Source organism: Polyodon spathula, chromosome 19 (assembly GCF_017654505.1).
Source record: "Polyodon spathula isolate WHYD16114869_AA chromosome 19, ASM1765450v1, whole genome shotgun sequence".
NCBI lineage: Eukaryota > Metazoa > Chordata > Actinopteri > Acipenseriformes > Polyodontidae > Polyodon > Polyodon spathula.
The window spans coordinates 8370690-8388577 of NC_054552.1; the positions used below are offsets into that span (position 1 = coordinate 8370690).

The 17888-nt window shown below is 35.4% G+C and overlaps 1 protein-coding gene across 3 annotated transcripts; it reads left to right on the forward strand.

Annotated features, from left to right (window-relative positions):
* Window positions 1-6380: 6380 nt before the first annotated feature.
* On the forward strand, window positions 6381-16277 carry LOC121294829 (histone-lysine N-methyltransferase KMT5B-like). 3 transcript variants are annotated; one of them, XM_041218942.1, is made up of 10 exons: window positions 6381-6710; window positions 8968-9216; window positions 10357-10504; window positions 10806-10971; window positions 11149-11258; window positions 11752-11918; window positions 13261-13280; window positions 13385-13521; window positions 13866-14068; window positions 14343-16277. In XM_041218942.1, the coding sequence occupies exons 2-10, from the start codon at window positions 9054-9056 to the stop codon at window positions 15791-15793; spliced, it is 2565 nt and encodes an 854-aa protein (XP_041074876.1). In that variant the 5' UTR covers window positions 6381-6710; window positions 8968-9053; the 3' UTR covers window positions 15794-16277. The 3 variants fall into 3 exon arrangements, with proteins under 3 accessions (XP_041074876.1, XP_041074877.1, XP_041074878.1); XM_041218943.1 differs by having other exon boundaries at window positions 6381-6704; XM_041218944.1 differs by lacking the exon at window positions 8968-9216 and having other exon boundaries at window positions 6382-6710.
* Window positions 16278-17888: the final 1611 nt, after the last annotated feature.

Below are 17888 nucleotides of genomic sequence, written 5' to 3' on the forward strand. Positions count from 1 at the left end.
GGAGAGAAGGCATCACAGCAAAGTACTGTGGGAAGTATGGCATTGTTGATTTCTAATAATATAGTTGCGTGTGTGGTTTCTTGTCCCCAGTGCAAATATTTCCTTTGACTTAGAATCAAATATATGCAGATATTATCAACACAAAGTTTGTAAAGGAGTGTATTGTGTTAGTGAGTCTAACTTTTATTGAAGTCACTTAAAAGTGCAGTGTCCCACAATCATGTTTTATTTAAACTAAAATATTATATTGTGGGGATTTTCTTTTACTATTTTATACCATAGTTTACCCTTTTACTTCATCAGAAGCCAGACCTTATTGGCCTTCCGGTTTGTTTACATTGCCTATAGGTGGTTTAAATTGTAACTCCGAGTGCTAAACAAGCATACACCATCTGCCAACCATATAAAAGAATGCAGTACCACCCAAAAACACTAGTTTCTGGATATATGTTGTTTGTACTGCAGTATACTATAACAAACTATAGGTTACAAGCATTTTTGGATGGTACAATGTTATTTTATATTTGGCTACCTTCAATAGCTAAAAAGTATTTCTTTGTTTTTCTCAGTGTTTTTGTTATGTCTTTTACAGGCATTGCAAATCTGTCATCTGCAAAGTGATATTCCTACTGTTTCAAATGCAGCCTGAAACGTTGAAAATGTTCACTTGCTGGCCATACATTGTATCCGATATATCACAGTGCAATTCTCACATGCCACAAAAATGAAAGGCACCTGAAAAAAAAAGTGTTTAAATAATAAATTATTTAAACTTGGATTGAATGGTGATTTGGGCGACAGCTCTGAACCCTTGCAGTGTTATTACAGTGGGGTGGTCCGTTTGCTCTGTAATTTACTCATCTCACTAACCACAAATTGGCACAAGAAAAAAGCAAACACTGCTCTGTTAAAGAGTAAGTAATTGTGTGACTATCCCATTACCGTTTATGATGTTTATAATCATTTTGAGTGCTTGTGAAGAATGCTTTCAAAAATAGACATGCAAAGTGAGTGAACAGAAGAAAAATCTAAATCAAATCCATATTTGGTGTGACCACCCTTTGCCTTCAAAACAGCATCAATTCTTCTAGGTACACTTGCACAAAGTCAGGGATTTTGTAGGCATATAGTCAGGTGTATGATTAAACAATTATACCAAACAGGTGCTAATGATCATCAATTCAATATGTAGGTTCAAACACAATCATTAACTGAAACAGAAACAGCTGTGTAGGAGGAATAAAACTGGGTGAGGAACAGCCAAACTCAGCTAACAAGGTGAAGACAGTTTACTGTCAAAAGTCATACACCATGGCAAGACTGAGCAAAGCAAAAAGACACAAGGTAGTTATACTGCATCAGCAAGGTCTCTTGCAAGTGTGGGGCTGCATTTCTGCAAATGGAGTTGGGGATTTGGTCAGAATTAATGGTCTCCTCAATGCTGAGAAGTACAGGCAGATACTTATCCATCATGCAATACCATCAGGGAGGCATCTGATTGGCCCCAAATTTATTCTGCAGCATGACAATGACCCCAAACATACAGCGAAAGTCATTAAGAACTATCTTCAGCGTAAAGAAGAACTAGGAATCCTGGAAGTGATGGTTTGGCCCCCACAGAGCCCTGATCATCGAGTCTGACTGGGATTACATGAAGAGAGAGAAGCAACTGAGGCTGCCTGTGGTTAGTTCTCCAAGATGTTTGGGCCAACCTACCTGCCGAGTTCCTTCAAAAACTGTGTGCAAGTGTACCTAGAAGAATTGATGCCCATTTTTGAAGGCAAATATTGATTTGATGTAGATTTTTCTTCTGTTCACTCACTTTGCATTTTGTTAATTGATAAATATAAACTGTTAACATGTCTATTTTTGAAAGCATTCTTACTTTACAACATTTTTTCACACCTGCCTAAAACTTTTGCACAGTACTATATATATATATATATATATATATATATATATATATATACAAAAAAAAACAAAAATACAAAACAAAAACAAAAATAAACACCTAGTTCATTTTTGAGCACTAACTAAACAAACACTGGAGCCTAATCCAGTGAACCAGACACTGAACAGACTCGCTGCTTCCCTTAAATACCCTGCACCTGACTCTAATTTACAATAATCACCAGGTGCAAGGGATAATTAATAATCAAACAATTAACAAAACAATTAGATACACGTTTTATGTAGGGAGGCCCCCTCCCTGCTGTGTTACACACTCTGACTTACAATATATATATATATATATATATATATATATATATATATATATATATATATATATATATATATATATATATACGTGTGTGTGTGTGTGTGTGTGTTTGAAAAAGGAGAACTGCTGTATACCAAAAGGTGTAAAATCAAAAAGAAAAAGGTAATGTAGGTACACAAAAATGTGAATAATTGATAATTTTGAATGCTTGAGTCAGGCTTATTGGTCTGTAATTACCTGGTTCGGTTTTGTCTCCCTTTTTGTAGGTCGGTATTACGTTTGCAATTCTCCAATCTGTCAGTACAATCCCTGTGTCTTGGTTAGCGGCTTGTAAATAACTTATTTTGTTTCTTTGAGTACTTTTGGGAGGATCTCATCTGGCCCAGGGGATTTGTTTATTTTAAGAGCTCCTAGTCCCTTTCACACTTCTGTCACTTACAAATTGTGCCACACTGTTGTTTCCTTGTTTTATAACTACATATGCAACATATGCAAGATCAGCTAAAGTGTGTTTATAGAAATAAGAGCCAGTGCCATCTACAGATCTGCCACTTTGGATCAAGAGCATTCTTGTTTTTATTAGCAATACACTGCCGTGCACTAGATGGCACTAGTGTTTATGACTATAAAGACACTGAGCTGATCATCCCTACATTGCATAGGACAACTAGAACTCGGTTGAAAGACTTGTCAATAAATAAATATAAGTATTTCATTAATTGAAATGGACAGAAACATAAAATTACTAAGTAATAAAATGTAGTCTGAAACTACCTTTAAAGCTGTGCAATTATGAGATGGTTCATGTTTAAATACTTTGATTTAATCTCCTGTGCGTGAGGGTGAAATAGCAGGGGTTTCAAATGCTCTGTTAGTCCTTTTAATAAAACAAGCCAATCGACCAATGCAGGTAGTGTTGGCACCAGCCTTCCTATTAATTAGAGAACATGTGGTGTCTGTTTTTATTAGGTAGAAGACCTGCATCTGCACATCAATCCACATTTGTTGTTTTGTCATGAAATTGAATATACCAAATACCAAATGTGGTGTAATCGCTCATCTAAGTGGTAATCAAAGAGCTCTTTATCTCCAGTAAATAAAGGTAGTGGGTTGATGGGAAATGATTTTATTATGTCTGCTTTTGCTGAGACATGACATACTGCGATGAAAAAAGGCTGAAAGCTTGAAGTCACCACAAATAGGTGGTTCACTTAACACTTATACAGCATTCATTTCACATTAACTAAATGTTAATTATTTTATTATTATAGCTATTATTTTGTTTTTCAGGTGAACCTGTGTTCAGTTTTACACTAAAATCTAGTTTATTTGCATCTGTTCACAACATTACTGCATGACACTCAAAACTTCAAGATCAAGGGGGCTCTATTTTTCTCAGAAACTATTAATTACATTCTAGTTTACTGGCTGTGGGGACACAAAATGTCTGCTCCCCCTTGAAACCTGCTTATCACTTTGTTGGTCTTTTGTCAGTTAAATAGACAGGTTATTTTTCAGGTTTTTATAAGTAAAAGGACATATTCAAGCAAAACAGGAATTAAAAAGGGCCTTGCCTTCCGATTTATCCAATTTATAATAATAACATTTTATAAAGAGGAGGCGTCACTAGAGCTGACATTTTCCTTTGTTTGGCTGAAAAAGTTATTATCAAATTGCACGGGACACAACACCTTAAAATGAATAGTCTGAATTATTTCAGGCTAGTTTGAATTTGTCCTTGTGAGGAAAACTCTCAAACAGGCACACAAAATGGGTGCAACACAAACTAAAATGCAAGATGCAAAAAAGTATTATAACTATGATTTGTGGTCCACTGATGTTGGACTCTTATGTGTCCCCACGACCAGACTGAACTGTGGGTGACCAGTCAGTCCTTCTGTTCCTATGCCCCTAGGTTGTGGAATGCCCTTACCAAAGAAATTAGGGACTCTGAATCCTGGGGTGCTTTTAAATCTCGCCTTAAAACTTATTTGTTTAAACTGGCTTTGTTTTAGATTTAATGTTTTGATATTTTTCTTATTGTTTATTTTTATTTTGAGGTCTTATGTACAGCTTTTTGTAATGACTTGTCATGAAAGGTGCTTTATAAAATGATGATTATTATTATTGTAGAATGTAAAATGTACTTTCTGGATTCAAATGAAAAGCCTGTACTATGTTGCCCCTTACTATAGGATTGCTTTGGCCCTGAAGCTATAGGGAAACTGAACTACAGGACAAGAAGCGATTTGGCATCAGGCAGCAATTACAACCTTGAAATATTTGCATATTCTAAACTGAAGCACAAAATACATGCAAAGAACCATTAGTTCTTCTGCAGAATAAAATGGGGGAACACTGATTATATTTAAAAGCTATGGCACTGCTTTAATTCCTGAGTTAAATACAGCACGATATTTATAAAATAGACATTTGAAAGCCTCTTTCTTGATATACATTATTTTATGCAAAAACATATGTCAGGGGGTTGTGTATAGGTCTCCCTATCCTTTAGTGTTAATAATAATAATAATAATAATAATAATAATAATAATAATAATAATAATAATATAGTAAGCAGACAAATTCATGATCCACATAATACTATAAAAGCACTACTATAAATTGTATATTGTGACGTGCAATGCAACATACACAATCAGCATTAGGTTTGAAAGCATTAAGAAATTATGTTTTATAGACATCAAATGATAATGGTGATTATTATTCTTTACAAACATCTGTTTTCCTTGTTCATTTTTGTATGTATTATTTTATGAATTTATTGTTGGCTTGACTACAACAATTAGATTAATTCATCAGACTAATTATGCAAAATTCTGTTTTTCACTTATAGTCGATGTATGTTTCTACACATTTTTGTATTGCAGACTCTATTCATTTAAATGAATTGTTCTGAAACCTAATTGACGACCTTTTTCTGCTTTAAAAAAAATCGATTATATATATATATATATATTCGTGTGGCTAGACATTTTGTGTATATATATATATATATATATCGATATATATATCCTCTGGAGATTGTGTTATGTTACTTATCAATCGTTTCTTTCCAGTTAACAATATTTAGAAGGATGTGTAATACAATTAGTTTTAAAAAGCACGTACGATTTAAGATTTAACATCATTTTGACAATTGTAGAACGATGAAAAAAGCTGGGGAAAAGAGAATTGTTTATTTATTCATGTAAGGAAGAACAACAAACAACATTTTTTTTTTTACCTGTATATAAAATGTTTTTCTTTTATTTCCGCATCTCGTCCAAACATCACACGCACTGTTTACATTGATCAAACTAACAATGTCTTCATTACCGAAACACGTCTTTATTGCATTTTTGGGGGTGTGTGTGTGTGTATATATATATATATATATATATATATATATATATATATATATATATATATATATATATATATATATATATATATATAAACCGTTCCCTGACCCTAAAAAAAAAAAAAAACTACAAGGGGTAAGCAAACAAACGTATTAACAAACACACACACAATAATTAATTATACAACGCCACTGTACAAATATGTTTAAGAATCGGTTGGACATTCAGTGCTAAATAAACGACAATTGTTTGGTAACAAAATTATTTGTATTTACAAAGATGGAGTATCACAAGACTAGGCTTTAAAAATGGGTCATGGATCAAAACTAAAACAGAATTTTAAATAATGCTGCCTTTTAATATATCACACTTTGAAATGTATGTATACCAAAAGACTTGCCTTTTTTAACGTTGCCAGTGTGGCATATAAACTGTAGCATACCTAACGTAAATAATGAAACTTAATGGTGTAGGTCGGATAATCTTAGTTCTTTCTATATACAAGCAAAGATGCTCGGTAGGTTTTTTTTTTTTTTTTTTTTTGTGGATCCTGCTTTGGCTGTTTGTAAATTACAGCGCTACAATGGGTGTAGTAACTGAGTTAACGTAAATACATATTTAAAATAAATGTCTCCAATGTAATTGGAATAGACATGTATATTTATCTTAATATCAACCCACAAACTTCTCCCCGTGAAGCTCCTGCGGATTCACTCGGTGCGATCTGGGGGGCGAAAGCTTTAAGGGAACGGGGTTTTGTTTTCGCTGCACTACTTTATGTATAGCTCCGACCAAGACTTTAAAAGCATGTAGGGCGCTACTAACGCTGCTCGTGTTTCTCACCACCACTAGATGTTTTTGTGTGAATGTGAATTTATGAGAATATTTTTGAACCAGATGTCGATTTCAGCGAGTGACAGCCACGCGAGTTTTCGCAGGGTCTATATTTTGTCTGCAGGAGCGGTGCTGCGTCCCTTCTCTCCTTTCCTGTGCCGGCCGCCATCTTGAATTTTAATGTTAATTTTCTGGAAATTTTTGTTTCCTCTGGTGTTTTTTTTGACGGGATTTAATGGCTATTCCGGCCCTCTAGGACGGACCATCTACACCTCGGGAGACAGGTAAAAGTGAGTATTTTTACAAAATACATCTGACCGGATAGTTCTGTGGCGTATTTACTACTTTTTTCCGGGTGAAGATTTTGCTGGGTGGTTATGTTGGATGGAGCGGAGTGTGTCATGGAGATGAGTTTGTGTGTATAAGGCCTGATATACTTTAGTGGTGAATTTTTTTTTTTTTTTTTTTTTTTTTTTTTTTTAAACACACCTTAAGTTGGAAATACCTTTTAAAACATGGCAGATACCGGCTTTAATTTCTTAATTGAAATTCAACGTGCTCCCACAATTTTATCTCTTCTTAAATGTATTTAAAAAAAAACATGTTATTGACAGGTGTAAATAAATAATACATTTAGTGACATTTAAAGATACAAACCATAAAGCGCTCTCCCCACGCCAACCACCGGACCCGCGACCCGTTCAAACTACCAATGTTTATATATTTTCATGATACATGCGCTACGGCTTTTGAATTCAAATACTTTGTTTTATGTCGGATTTTAAATACACTTTTGCTATTTCTTATAGTTGCTTGTCTGTTCAAATTTGACAATGGCTGCAAAATCCAGAAGGTGGCAGCATTTGATCAATAAAAACAAAACCATGTGCATCAATCGTACTGTATGTTGAACTGTAATTTCTCAGTTTTTCCTCATGGGGTCAGGTAAACCCTCTCAGACTATTCTCACGGCATGAAATGGGTTGCACCCTTTTTGTGATTAGTTGACTAAATACCCCAAGTTTAGAGAACTGTCATTGTGGTGATATATGTTGCTTTGAATTCTGTACTGTATGCAGTAGTAAATTAGATGCAGTGAAGATGGTCTACTTCTCAAACGGCAGGCATTTTTCACATTGTACACAGTGTGTGTTGCAACAGGACCTTTTCATTAACATACAAAAATACTGAATAATCATTGAATGATCAAAGAGAGATGTGGATATCGTAACCATTTCTCATATGTCATGCTCAAGATAACTTTAAAGTCATTGCATTTTGCAGTATTTCACACACCTTACACAACAAGGTGTAGCTTCTGTATGTATTATTGCTCCATCTATTGGTACTGTTCTGTCGTGTACTAAAGCTCAAGTTAAAGATACAGGTATATTCAAAGGTACTGAAAGAAAATGCATTGCATTTTTAATAATAATAATAAAAAAAGTTTATATTAAATTAGCCTTTTTTTGGTTTGTTTTACATAGTATATGCATTGCATGTTTATGTAAATAGCAATACCAGTGCTCCTGGCACTGTATACTTCTAGACCTGTGATAAAGCCTAAATTGTGCACTGTGTTTTATGGCTCACTTGTGGCCGCCTGTTTTTGGTTGTTGTTTGTTATTATTTTGGGGGGAAATACAGAGTTTATTTATAAAATTGTTAGGCACACATGCTATGGGCTCTGTGCAGGTAAAAAGTTGCTATTTAAGATAAAATAGAAAACAGTAATGGAATTTGTTGCACTCTGTTTGATCTAGATTATTTGGGCTGTGAAAGACTTTGAGATCCTAAATAGTTAAGAAAACCCTTATAAATTAAAATGTAGAGTAATCAATGGAGTTAATTTTAAAATATGTTTTCTTACCCTACGTATACTGCATAATATGTGCAAGATACGGGATAACACCTTGCACATTTCAGTATCACATGACACTTTGTTAATGATCTCAATGCCCAGACAAGTGTACAGAGTAACAAGAACATAGTTTTGAACAACCAGGACTCTAGGTTGTTATATTGCTGTCAGGATCATTCTAACGACAACAAGGACTAAAGCTAAAATTGTGTCCTGAATTTGTTCTCAGTTTGTGTTTGCTGCAATCTGAGTGGAATGTTTTAGAAATACAAAGCTGTCCACTTTCTGTTTTTTAATGTTTATTAAACCCTTCTTTCAGAAACCCACATATTGGTGACTAATAGCATTGGCTAATGTTTTTAAACCCTGTTTTAATTATTTTTTAAGAGATGCTTGTCGGTTTTTCTTGAAGTAATGTAAACGTCTTGCTGTACTAAGTTGGCTAAAAAGTCTTGATTTCGTATTGCTCCTTTTTTTTTATCTCAAAAGTTACCCAAAAGATTTAAACACTTATTGGGCTGTATTAAACAGAGGTGTACAACATTAGCTTACCTGTCTAAACTGATGGCCAGTGAGGAGAGAATAGACGTTTCAAAACATTGCAGCATTAGTACTCATTTCATCTCCAATCTCTATGTCCTTTGTCTGTGTGTCATTGTTTGTTTCTTCCCTTTTTTTGTTTGCAGGGAAAATACCTGGGTTTATTGATCCCACTCTACTGGGCTTCTTTAAGACGGAGACTAAATGCTACTAGCTCAGGCGAATTGTTGGTATGAAGTGGTTGGGAGAATCCAAGAACATGGTAGTAAATGGCAGGAGACATGGAAGCAGGTTCTCCAGTGAACATAATCAAAATCAGTCTAGGCTGCAACATTCCCCAAGGGCACACATAAGACACAGCAAAAGCTCACCAAGCAGCAGACGATGTAGTAAACGTAAGTGATATTATGTACTTCATATTGTCATTTACAGATTTCTCACCTGCTTGTGTAATTTTACTAAGTTGGGGTCAGTACGTTTTTGTATTTCAATATTAAAGTTATCATAACTTTACAGTTAGGGATTCATGCAAAGATATGCAGCGATGGAATCTCCCATGACCTAAAATCTTTTAAGTCATCTCTCCAATTTGTGATTCTGATTGTTGAAGTTCTGCTGTAGTCATTGTAATATTGGAGACTGTATACTGACCAGCAAAAGTAAGGCAGGTTGCATTGTTTGTCTGTCACACCTCCACTCCAACATCTCCAGGACCATTAGGAAATTGTGATGTGCTATTTTTTTTTTTTTTTTTTTTTAATTTTATTAAGAACTAAACTAAATAAACCATTTACAGACAATTAATATTCTTTGAAAATTCTCTGCCTGTGCTTTACTTTTCTGTTTCATAGATGTCAGATTTTGGTGGCATGAGCATTGTAAAGGTTTTGCATGAGTACACTCATCGTATAACTGCTCCAGAACTTTTTATTTTCTTCATTTGACTTTAATACAAGTCAAGATAAATGTAAAATACATAAACATATTCTGGGGAAAATGTACATGTCACGGTGTGTTTTCTGATAAAAAATGCTTTCGAAACTGTAGCATTATCTTTATTTTATAATGTAATAACTCAAGTCACACCATTTCACAATTTATACTGCATTGTAATGAGTTCAAGTCTCCAGCAGGGGGGGATGCACATTATGTGGTTTTCTTAAATCTCATAAAGAAAAAGATGTATGTGGGTGAGAAATGTGAAACTGACCCTGAAGCTGGGCTTGCTAGACAGCTACGTTGGGGTTGTCGTGCTGCTGCCCTGACTCGCCTAGTGGAACTTTCATTCCTGATAGAGGACGATTAAGTGAGGGGAAGCTAGTTTTTGTTACCCAGACATGGGTTTAAATCCAGATTGTGTCTGAGTTAAATAAATGAGTTTTGTGGCATAACCTAGGTCCCTGTGCATAACTAAACCAGCAGACAGTGGCAGCTTTTTCAGACTGCTGGAGAGACCCAGGACTGATATGTGTGTGTGTATGTATGTAATGTGTGCCATGAGGTGCATTAATCAGTTTTCCTTCTTGGCCCCACAGGTTTTAGTGGGGTAAGCCTTGAAGCAGAAAGGCGATACGTACCTTCCTCTGGAATGACTGCCAAAGAGCTTTGTGAAAATGATGATCTTGCAACCAGTTTGATTCTTGATCCCTATTTAGGTTTCCAGACCCATAAAATGAACACCAGGTTTGTATTTCTGTGGCTGAGCTTTGACCCCTTGTGTGTGTGTTTGTCTTGTCTTTTAGTTTTACAAGTTCCTTTTTTCAAAAACTAGGTTCAAAGGGCACTGATTTATTTTGTGACTCAGTCAAATTTCAGTCACTAATGGGTTTTGACTGTTTAACCCTATTGATATCCTGGAACAGTTTTTGCATTTTACACTTCCTAGTTATTTTTTTTTTTCTGTGAATAATTCTAAGACTTTATTGTAATTTTGTATGAGAAATGCATTTCTTCTCACCACTCACTTAAACGTATATTTTCCTAGGTTCCGACCTATTAAAGGAAGACAAGAAGAACTGAAGGAGGTGATAGAATACTTTAAAAAGCATGATAGCTTGGAGAAAGCTTTCAGAGCTTTGACTGCAGGAGATTGGGCTCGACACTACTTCCTCCATAAGACTAAGATCCAGGAAAAGTTATTCAAAGAACATGTAAGCATTCTTGAATTTACACAGGCTTGTTTCACAGACCCTGATTAGCAATTTTGAACTACCTTACACGATGTAGCACTGGATAGGTCTATGAAACCCACCATTAAGGTACTTAATATCTGTTTCATTATTGTTTCATTGTTAAAGCACTTCATGTTTTTGTTTTCTTTTGCTCAGGTATTTATTTATTTACGAATGTTTGCCTCTGATAGCGGGTTTGAAATTTTGCCCTGCAATCGTTATTCATCTGAGCAAAACGGAGCTAAAATTGTTGCAACAAAAGAGTGGTAAGAACCTTTAGAATTCATGAATTTACATATACATGTTGTAACATCTGTATCAGAGCCAACACAATAAAAAAACATTACTGTCTCAACTCCATGCTTTTCCCCTAGTTACCTTAAATTATGAATAAATGACACTGTTTATTTTCATAAAGATAAATCTTAACCTGTTTAGAATAAACAAAAACAAAACAAAAACAACCCCCTCTATTCCGTAATCTATGATTGCTGGGTCTTTACAGTGCTCCCCCTTTATAATGCAACCCTTTATACTGCACAACAGGTCACAAGGTAGTATGGTTGCGGCTCCCATTAGCCCCTTAATGCCATTTCACTAGCACTTTTCATTCTCATAGTAAAGCAGAACACAAATAGCACGGTCTCAGAAAGGGGGCACTGTACTTGGATCCATACAAAATACACCTAAACATGAAAATCCTGACACCTTTTATTTATTTTTTATTTTTGAAAATTTCTTTGTAAATTCTGTCAACAGGAAGAGGAATGACAAGATCGAGTTTCTGGTCGGCTGTATCGCAGAGCTGTCAGAGAGCGAAGAGAACATGCTGCTCAGACATGGAGAAAACGACTTCAGTGTCATGTATTCCACAAGGAAGAACTGTGCTCAGCTGTGGCTTGGTCCCGCTGCATTTATCAACCATGGTATGTTAAATAGATGTATGAGTAACTGTTGACTTGTATTTGATTGGGGTTACGCTTCGCAATGTAGTGCAAAACCTGTGTCGAATATAGGAACCTCCATCAGTTCTAGAATTAAAGGGATTTTTTCTGATTGTCTGCAAACAAAAGTGATTGTCCACAACACACAATTAAATAAATACAAGGATTTAACCCATTGCAGTCCTTTTTGTTCAGCGTTCGTCAGGCGCACCAGGTCCAGTTTATTTTACACGCGCTGTTTCAAATATTTTTTTTTTACAGCCAAGCCCCACCCCTTGATCGCTGTATTTTTCACATGCCTCTATATAGACAGGAACACTGATAAATCCTCTCCTCATCACTTGTTTTATCACCAAACTCTGCAATAGTGCGATCCAAGTCATTATTTTATTACTATAACATCTCAAAAAGCTCTTCTAATGTCAGTGATATTCTTTGAGTGCTGGATGCAGAAGCAGCTACCTCCATTGTTATTTCTGTGTTATCTCTTAATGCATGGGGCTATGGGCCCCCCCCCCCCCGGTGTCATTCGGCCATTGAAATGTTTTCTCGTCTTTTTCCGGAGAAAAAACGAATAGCGACCTCGACATCGGACTGGAAAGAGAAAATTGTAATGTCCGACCTGGTTTTAAATAGGACTGCGAAGGGTTAGTATCCATATGTACAGTAGTATGCTACGGTATATGTAGTGCATAAAGTGAGTTACTAAAGAATAGCTGTACAAACTACATAGCTTTGTTAGCTCAAGGAGACAGGCAATTTTAATTGTGGGTTTGCCATGCAAATTGCCCATTTTTAAAAAAAAAAAAAAAAAAAAAAAAGCAACAAAACGTACCGTAGATATTTTTATTCAGGTCACTTGACTTGAATTTTGAGAGAGCCAAATAAATGTGTTCGCTGGTTCCCAGCGTCTGTATGATCTTTAGGTACTAACACTGCATAGATGCAGGCACATACCAATACAGGAAGCATCAGGTTTTTTACAGGATCTTTAAACAATACTTGTGTTAAAATAGATTTATGAAGAATACCTGAATCAAAAGATTTTCAACGGAATAAAAGGGGTACCCTGTCATTATATAGAAAAGAAGATTGTTTTAATCTTACAAAAGGAATGGCTCAAACTGCTATGCAGTGGGAGTAATCACAATCTTAATTACTATAAAGGTCATTTGTTCTGATCCTGGGGGATTCATTTCTTCAAAAATGAAACTAAACATAAATAATTTTTTGCAAGTGTATACATCGGCTTGCAAGTATAAATTTACTGTTGGAAGTTTAATTGCTAATGCACTGTGTAATATAAAATATTCTGTCTTTCCAGACTGCCGACCAGACTGCAAGGTAAGATTTTATTTGGTGTTCAAAGATTTTTGCAAGCAATATTGTGTAATATAAATACACATTGTAAACTGAAATCAAATGTTAATGTTTAAATTCCTTTGTAGTTTGTTTCAACTGGGCGAGATACAGCATGTGTGAAGGTTCTACGAGATATTGAACCTGGTGAAGAAATTTCTTGTTACTATGGGGATGGCTTCTTTGGTGAAAACAATGAATTCTGTGAATGCCACACCTGTGAAAGGTAGGTGCTATAATCAACAATTCTATCCATCTATTTGTTTTGTTTGTGTTCACTGAATTATGATATTTATTATGAATCTAAATTTAAACACTGCAGGTCCATCTACTGTATACATTTGTTTAATTTTACTTAAACACCTATATGTGGTCACCCAGGTCAAATATGGTCTAAAAAAGTGGAACTAAACATGCAAACCCTCCAGGCTCAGTTAGCACAAAGTCTTCCTGCATCTACCACTACAAAGGGAGCTTTGTTAAAATAAAATAAAAGGTTTTGTTATAAAATAATTCATATTGTTTTTTTGGTTTTTTTCCTGTGCTAAAATCAGTTGTATGTTTTTACAGGCGTGGCACAGGTGCTTTTAAATCAAGAGTTGGACTGCCAGTCCCTACTCCTATAATCAATAGCAAGTATGGACTGAGAGAAACAGACAAACGCTTGAACAGACTAAAGAAGTTGAGGGAAAGCAGCAAAAACTCGGACAACCAGTCTGTCAGCTCCCATACTGATGCAGATAACACTCAGGAAAACCCTAATGCACACACATGTAAGTTTTGCAAGTAAAAACAAGTTCAGAAAGTGTCAGTGTAGCGATTTTGTTTACTTTATTTAACAGTGGGATAAAAGTGTACCAGTTTCTCTGTTTGTAAAAAAGAAAATGCAATTAAATGTTTGACCCTTTTTGTTTAAAATAACTGATCTGTTTGAAATTATACTTGTATTTTTATTTTTTAAATGTTATGGTAGTGTAGTAGTGTTTCTTAGTGTGTTTCGTTTATTGAAATTAAGTGCTTTTTTTCTCTTTTTTCTTTTTTTTTTAGCTTCAAATAAAAAAACAGCAGGTGTGAAAAAGTTCAGCAAAAGCAGGACATTGACAAGGCAGTCATTGTCAAGAACTTCTACCTCATCTTCAAAACAAAGTCATACTATTAATTCCAGGGCACCAAAGAGACAAAAAAACAAGCCCACAAAGCCTTTGCTCAATAAACTGAGGTTAAGAAGTCAAAGACAAAGGCCAGAGCAAAATACTTCCTCAAGGAATCTTGACATGGGGAGCTTGGTTCTTAAGGAGCCCAAGGTTGTTCTTTATAAAAACTTACCTGTAAAAAATGAGACAGAAACAGGGGGACCAGTCAGAATGGAGGGGGAAAGTGGATGCTTGACCAGGCATGCTGCAAAAGAAAACAAACACAATTCTGTAAAAGGTGCTACTGTATATGATGGGACTTTATCTTGCACTTATAGTACAAGGAGGTCTACAAGAACTAAGATGACTTCTAAGACGATCTCTGACATTAAGCTTGAACCAAATATATTGGACAGTCATACTGACCATAACGTGATAATAAAAAGTGAGCCGATGGACTTCGAGGAACACATGTGTATGACGCAGGGAATTCAATTGAACGACTCCTTGCCTAAACTGGAGAATAACTTCCAGAGAAATGGAGCATGCTTACGCAGGCAAGTAAAACAGGAGAGAACAATTAAATTAGAACAGACAGACTCATTCAGTGATGCTTTCTTTCAGGAAGGTGTACATCAGTTAATGAGCCCATCATGTGCAAATGGCATTGGTGATTGTGGCAAAATGCTGTTGAACATCCCTGATAGACATCAGGAATGCAATGGGACATCCAACGGGGGGACATTAATCACAAGAGTGGACAAGAGTAAAGATGGCTGCCGAACAGTTGGAAAAAGTAAAAAGAAGCGAAGAATCACGCGATACGACGCACAGTTGATCCTTGAGAACAGTTCAGGGATTCCTAAACTTACACTGCGCAGACGCCATGATAGCAGCAGCAGTAAAACGAATGAACCAGAAACTGAATTGGTGAATTCTTCAAAGATTAGCATCAAATTTAGCAAAGATCACGAAAAAGATAAAAACAATTCATATGTAGCAAAGCTTAATAATGGTTTCAACACAGGGTCAAGCAGCAATCCGACAAAACTTAAAATCCAGTTAAAACGGGAAGACGACGATAGAGGGGTAAACCAGCTGCATTCAGAGGAGATGAGGAAAAATAGCGTTTCTTTAGGTGAAAGCGGTGAAATGTACAATCATGTAGAAGACAGGACAGAAGAAGCAGACGATGAATCTTCATCTGAAGATGAAGAGGAAGATTACTATGATGAGGAATTTGATGATGATTTTATTCCTCTTCCTCCAGCTAAAAGACTTAGACTTATTGTTGGAAAAGATTCTATAGACATTGACATTTCCTCCAGAAGGAGAGAAGACCAGTCATTGAGGCTCAATGCATAAGCTGAAGGTCTTAGCCTGACCTTATTGTACATAGGTTAACTTTCCAATCAACGGTTTATTGATTTAAAAAAAAAAAAAAAAAAGAAAAAATAATTAAGTCTTTTCTGTAAATTTTAGTGATGGCACTTCTCCATTGTTTATTCATTACCGACATTGATATTGTAGAAAGTGTACAGTATAATAACTCTTCCTAAGTCTGATCTGTGCATATTTTTATTGTACTTTTTAATAGCCTTATGATGTGCAATTCTGTAAAGAGCCCATGCTCTGTTGTAGAATAAAGGCTAAAATTGATCTATCCAGTAATAAACTTAGTATTGATACATTGGAAAATATAATAATGTTACTACCCTAAACTTTTTAAACACACAAGGAGCATTCAGTTGCTCTTATACCTGACATTTAATGTAAGGTTTCATAATGGCAGCAGAAAATGTATGTATGTATGTATATGTGTGTGTGTGTGTGTGTGTGTGTATATATATATATATATATATATATATATATATATATATATATATATATATATATATATATATATATATATATATATACACACACACACACACACACACACACGTTCATAACACCAGCAGAAAATTGCAGCTTTTGAACCTTTTGCTGAATGTTTCCCCCCTGGGTTTTGTCCATTTTACACTGTATTCTGTCCCAGGTGTACCGTTTGTGTTCTTTGTTAGTAGCCATATGTTGGTTGGAATTCCAGTTGATTTATTTAAAAATAAAAATCAGAGAGAAAAAAGAAACTATTGTGACTAGTTTGCTGATATTTTAGAGCATTAGGAAAATGCTAAGTAAACATTAGGGTAAAGGTATTCCAAAAATGAAATAACTGTGATGTTACCCAAGATTTCCTGTGAAATATCTCCATTCTGTACAAATGTACCTTTTTGTAATACTTCTGGTTCAAACCAGAGCCCAGAAAGTTTCAATTTCTTATCTGTGCTAAGGACTTGACACTTCAACAAAAAATAGACGCTTGTGTATTAAACAGTACATGCATGTAGGGGCATCAAACTAGAAACTAGAAATGTGTACAAAATCAGCAGTTTTATTGACTATAGATCTACGTTTTGACTGTCCAATGTTGCCTTTTTTTGGATGCACACTGAGGTGTTTTCTTGCTTGGTAGTCATTTCCACTGACAGTAAAGCTGAAACTTAATTACAGTACTTGTAAACCTGTATGTAGAGTTGGCAGTTTCATGTGATACTGATAGGTCAAAGCTTCACTTATTCACTTAGGGAGGAAAGATCAATCATTGGAACAGTGTGCTCGTCATAATGATGTTTATAACAATGGTTGTGTGGTTTGTCTGTTAAATTTAGATAATATTTGTGAAAACCGCACTGTTGTTATGCTCACCACAGAGTGGATAATCAATTTAGGGATAATCAGTGGGTAACCAAGGAATGAGGGTTAGTGAAATGCAGAGCGGTACACTATATGTAAATTATCCCCTAAGCAAACAAAGAGCTACAACTGGTATGTAAATAAAGAGGTCTTAGCCTTTAAATACGTTCTAACATACTTGATTTTTTGTTCCAAGTTTGAGTTTCACAAAACAAGTGTCGAGTTATCGTGCAAAAATATGTCCATCGCATTTTTCTTCGGGTGTGGGTGCGTGGCCCGCCTGAGGTTTCATATGTACAATTCCAGTTAGACTTAGTTACTGATGATCTAATAACGTTCAATTAGGGCTGCGTTATCACGTGTAGGGTTAACATCAACACACAGTATACGGAATGCGAGTCATCTATTTGGCAAAGGCTAGTCTGCTCACGCTGCTCCAACGGGGCAGATGAATCACTTGTGTGTGACATTTACAACAGAATTTCAAGGGCGTAAAGTTCACTTTAAGAAAACAAAGTACTGTATATTGTGATTTGGAACAGTACAATGCACCCCCCCCCCCCCCCCCCCCCCCCCCCCCCCCCCCCCGAAAATAAATAAATAAAAAAAAAAATACGATAGCTTTCAAAATCACTTCGGGTTTACATATCATTCTTAGTGCACTATACAATGTATACGTATTATAGGTTCTATGATGTTTCATTCACGTTTATTTTATTTTTTT

Coding starts and splice junctions, on each gene's coding strand:
- LOC121294829 (XM_041218942.1), top strand. CDS start 9,054: ATGAAGTGGTTGGGAGAATCCAAGAACATGGTAGTAAATGGCAGGAGA. Junction 10,972..11,148: donor AAAAGTTATTCAAAGAACAT/GTAAGCATTCTT, acceptor TCTTTTGCTCAG/GTATTTATTTATTTACGAAT. Junction 11,919..13,260: donor CGCTGCATTTATCAACCATG/GTATGTTAAATA, acceptor CTGTCTTTCCAG/ACTGCCGACCAGACTGCAAG.